Source organism: Mauremys mutica, chromosome 13, assembly GCF_020497125.1.
Source record: "Mauremys mutica isolate MM-2020 ecotype Southern chromosome 13, ASM2049712v1, whole genome shotgun sequence".
Taxonomy (NCBI): domain Eukaryota; kingdom Metazoa; phylum Chordata; order Testudines; family Geoemydidae; genus Mauremys; species Mauremys mutica.
Window position 1 is genome coordinate 42,427,141 of NC_059084.1, and position 4,956 is coordinate 42,432,096.

The following is a 4,956-nucleotide window of genomic DNA, read 5'->3' on the forward strand; positions in this document are numbered from 1 at the left end:
GATGAGGAAGGATGATCGTGTCTTTAGGATAGCAGTCTGCCACTGCAGAGATGCAGGTTTCATTCCCTGTACTGACACACAAGCCCTGTCTGACCTGACAGAAGTCACTTACAGCCCGTTTTTAAAGGTGTTTGGGCTTCTTAAGGCAGCTGAGCACTCCTGAAAATCCCACTGGGCACCTGTCTACGTTTTTGGGGTCTGACCACCTTTAGAAGCCTGTCCCTTAGCCTCTCTGTGCCTCAGTTTCCCATCCCAGTGGGGATCACTGCAGTAGTTTGGTGTAATCAAAATCTGACCTTATTTTTTTAGACTTAGTTTGTCTTTAGGAATCATTAAAATACCTTTCTCTTCCAAATACCTTTCCACCATAGGAAGAACAATACAGTATTTATTTATTTTAATAAATTTAAATAAATAACAATACATACAGTTATATATAGCTGTAGGTGCTCTAACACATCATACACGACACAAAAAACCCCCATCAGCATTAAAATTATCACTTGAACAGACACCAGCAGAAACTTTTTTTCAATTCTTCATCAATGGGGAAAGCAAAACTTCAAGTCTCTCAGAAAACCCCATCGATTCTGACATTGACTCCTTGGATAGATGACAAAATAAGTGGATATCACCATTTAGTCCAACATACTCCACCCTCCCAAGCTCCTCCCTCCCCGCAAAAAGCCACCTGAAACAAAGAAACAAGTCAACAAATGAATCAACAAAATCGAACAAAACGAAAAAGAAACAAGCAAACACACAAGCCAAACCTCTCATACCCCAGGCTACCGGAGCCCTATAAATCCCTATGATAGATAGATAGGTGCCTACGTATATAGATTCTGATCTTATGTACACTGGTGGAATCTTATCCTAACTCATATGACTTCAGTGAAGCTAGTCCAGATTTTGTGATTTCATAAACAGATTCCACCCTATGTTCTCAAAGAGACAATTTTGTCATCTGTTGATTATATCTACAAAGAAACTCAGAATGAAATCACATTCAAGTTGCAGGGATGGAGATTTTAACTCTTGGTGAATAACCGCCACACAATCAGTTTCTTCAAAGCAGCTTTGATCTCCTTGTTCCTCATGCTGTAGATGATGGGATTCATCACTGGAGGCACCAGGGAATAGAGAACACCCACCACAAGGTCCAGACCTGATGCTGAGCTGGAGGTGGGTTTCAGGTAGGCAAAGATGGCTGTGAAAAGCAACAAAGAGACCACAGTGAGGTGAGGCAGGCAGGTGGAGAAGGCTTTATGACGTCCCTGCTTAGAAGGGATTCTCAACACAGTTTTGAAAATCTGAACATAAGACACAATTATAAAAACAAAGCAGTTTAACCCTAAAAACACACCGAAGGCAAGAGCCCAAACTTCACTTAGGTATGAGTCAGAGCAGGTGAGCTTGAGTAGTTGAGGGATTTCACAGAAGAACTGGTTGATGACATTGGACTGGCAGAAGGGTAACCTGAAGGTATTGCCAGTGTGCAGGGCACAGTAGACAATACAAGTAATCCAGGCACTGGCTGCCATTTGGACACAAGCTCTCCTGTTCATCACTCTCTCATAGTGCAGTGGTTGGCAGATGGCAACATATCGGTCGTATGCCATGATGGTGAGTAAGGCAAGATCAGTTACAGTGAAGAGGAGAAAGAGAAAGACTTGGGCAACACATCCAGGATAAGAAATCACCCTGGTGTTCATGAGAGAATTGGCCATGGATTTGGGGATAGTAACGGAGATGGAGCCAAAGTCTAGGATAGACAGATTCACCAGGAAGAAGTACATGGGGGTTTGAAGATGTGGGTTGAGGGCTACGGCTGTGATGATGAGAAGATTCCCCATCAGGGCTGCCAGGTAAATCAGCAGGAACACCACAAAGTGCAAAATCTGCAGCTCCCGAACGTCAGAGAATCCCAGAAGAAGGAACTCGGTCAGGATGGTTTGGTTGGACATTTTCTTTCTCAGTTCATTGTGTGATGGCTGCAGAGGGAAGGACAAAGACAGTGGGGAATTACAGTGACAGAAGAAGTGGCCCTGATTTCCCGCAATGATATTATGTGAGTGTCAACAAAGCACAGCATTCATCAATGCTATTTACTAGGAGTGGTGACTTATCACATGAATGTAAATTGGCAGAGCTCCCTTAAAGTTTGCACCTTCTGAAGATCCGGCTCATTATGTAGTTTAATAAAATGCTGTGTGAAGGATTAAGCAAAGTACAATCTCAATGCAACAATTTCAGCCAAGATGGATCCCCTATTTCTACAGCAGGCTCTGGACTGGGGCAACACTGCCTGATATCCTCTTTTTGTGGAAGTACAAGATGGATTTGGCATTGTGTATGACAGCTCACCTGTTATAATTTCACTCCAACACCACGTAGATGGTCGGCTGCCTGAAAACATATTGATTTATGACACCAAATCCTGACTGCATTTCCATCTCTGTGTACCGATGGGCTAGCAGCATCGCTCCGCTACCTCTCTGCTGTGTCATTTGCCAATGTCACTTTCTGGGTGTGCGGGTGAGTGGCCATCAGGAGACTTGGGTTCTGTTCTTGGCTCTGCCACTGACCTGCTCTGTGACCTTGGGCCAGTCACTTCCCCTCCCTGTGCCTCTCTTTCCCCTCCATCCATTCTCTGCTTTGTCTTCTTGCACTGTGAGTTCTGTGGGGGATGAGCTGTGTCTTATTATATGTATGTTCACTGCCCCCATTTACAACATTTCTTTTTAGTGGGCAGCACTGTTGGACAGAGAATATGGCGCTAGAGCAGAATATCTCAGTTCTAGTCCCATTGACATGCTCCATGTCCTTGGGCAGGGATAAGAGAGACAGGCTTTGGCTGGGGACTTCAATTCACTGTTCTCTGTCTAAGGGGCTAGTATGTTTAATACCCATGATGTTTCCTGCCAACTTTGCCGCTTACTCAGATTTACCATTCGACAAGTGTCCCTTTGAAACAGAAATAAACACTGAGGGGGAAAAAGAAAAGACTCTGAGCAGCTCTAAATATATTTAAATGTAACTATATTTAATTGCACCTGGCAAACTTACTGTGTTGTTTCTGTGGAATATTCTTTAATTTGTGATGCATTTGACACTCTTCTATCATTCCCTGTTTGTTTACCTGTCAATAATGCCCCATTACTGATTTATCCAGCTGCTGTTTCTCTGCCCCGTCACCATGTTTCCTGGGGACTTCAATTCCATGTTCTCTATCTAAGGCGCTAGTATGTTTAATACCCATGCTCTTGGCTGCCAACTTTGCTGCTTACTCAGATTTACCATTCAACAAGTGTCCCTTTGAAACAGAAATAAACACTGACGGGGAAAAAGAAAAGACTCTGAGGAGCTCTAAATATATTTAAATATAACGACATTTAATTGCACCTGGCAAACTTACTGTGTTGTTTCTGTGGAATATTCTTTAATTTGTGATGCATTTGACACTCCACCACAAGAATTCTTCAGTCATTCCCTGTTTGCGTGCCTGTCAATAATGCCCCATTACTGATTTATCCAGCTGCTGTTTCTCTGCCCCTTCACAATGTTTTCTGTGATGCTGGGTCTTTCTGCAGTTCCCAGAAGACAGGAACCCACTCCACAGATGGGAGATCCCTGCTCTCCTCCTCAGACAGGCTTGGCTGAGGGGTGAAGCCTCTCCAAGGTGTATAACAAATCATAGCTTCTGCACTCTTCAAACATGGACACAACTCAGTATGTGATTGTTGGGTGCTGAACTCCCATTGGAAGTCTCTCAGAGTTTCAAGTTAAACATGATTACAGCTCAGTATGTGCTTGTTCTGCGGCTAAAGTGCTGAACCCAGAATTCAGGGCTGTGAGCCCAGCTCTGATATAATCTCAGGAGCAAACCACCCTGACTTCCTGCCCTAGTTGACCCTATCCCCACAGAGAGGGACAGCACCTGCCCTGGATCTCACACGATCACAGCATGCCTGGAAGGACCCTTGCCTAAAGAAAAGGAAGGGCTGATGCCCCACACGAGTCCCAAGGAGATTAAAGAATAGAATATATATTTTTAACACAGACATGCTCACAATAGCTCAGAGCCCAGTGGCATCAGCTCCCCAGCCAGCCTGGAATAGCCTGTTCCTTCATTAATGCCACATAATCAGCTCTGAGAGACCAGAAATGTTTTTCCCACTATGTTGCATCAGGGGCTCTTGGGATGCAGCCATCAGAGGAACCCACAGCTCAGGCTGCTAGGGCTGTTTGATGCTGGACACAAAGACACCGCCAGAGGCAAACACTAAAAGCTCAGTGCAACCTCCTCAACCCATGTAAATTGATACAATTGTGAATAATTTGGGCTCTTTACGCCAAGTGGAGATGTGGCCTTTTGATTTCAACGGAGCTTTTTTGATTTACGTTAGGTGGGGATCTGGCTCTAAGACGTCCATGGAAATATGTCCGTTTTCACCACCTGGGGAATCTGGCTTCATTAACTCTGCTGGCGCTACTGCAGATCTACACCAGCTGGGGATTAGGCCCATAAACAGTTTCAAATCCATATTCTTTGCCTGAGAATCTGATCTGAGGAGACCAAAGTTCCAAACCCGTCTGCACTTTCTTTGATCTTTAAAGCAAGGGATTAATTACAAGGATGGAACTTTTAATGGTTACAGAGTGGTTAATTCCTACTGGGACAGAACTACGGAGGAATTCAGTGTTGCAGAGATCTGCTCTATCTGATTTTCAGCCTATCTGAAAATCTGGCTCAGGATGTGGCATGATAAAATACAGTATGAAGGATGGACAAAGCACACCCAAACCCATGAATTCTAGCCAAGATGATTCCCCTCTTAGTTAGACAGCAGGCTGTAAACTTGAATGTGGAGGTAACATACTAAAATGCTAATGGTGCAAGATTGCCACTTTCCAGGGAAATATGACATGGACTCACAAAGCAACCTATATGAC

At 44.1% G+C, this 4,956-nt stretch overlaps 1 protein-coding gene across 1 annotated transcript; it reads right to left on the minus strand.

Moving 5' to 3' along the window:
- Positions 1 to 837: 837 nt before the first annotated feature.
- Positions 838 to 1,967, minus strand: LOC123347231 (olfactory receptor 14C36-like). The gene has a single exon (XM_044984623.1). The coding sequence runs from the start codon at positions 1,965 to 1,967 to the stop codon at positions 1,032 to 1,034; it is 936 nt and encodes a 311-aa protein (XP_044840558.1). The 3' UTR covers positions 838 to 1,031.
- Between the last annotated feature and the right edge of the window lie 2,989 nt (positions 1,968 to 4,956).

Coding starts and splice junctions, on each gene's coding strand:
- LOC123347231 (XM_044984623.1), bottom strand. CDS start 1,967: ATGTCCAACCAAACCATCCTGACCGAGTTCCTTCTTCTGGGATTCTCT.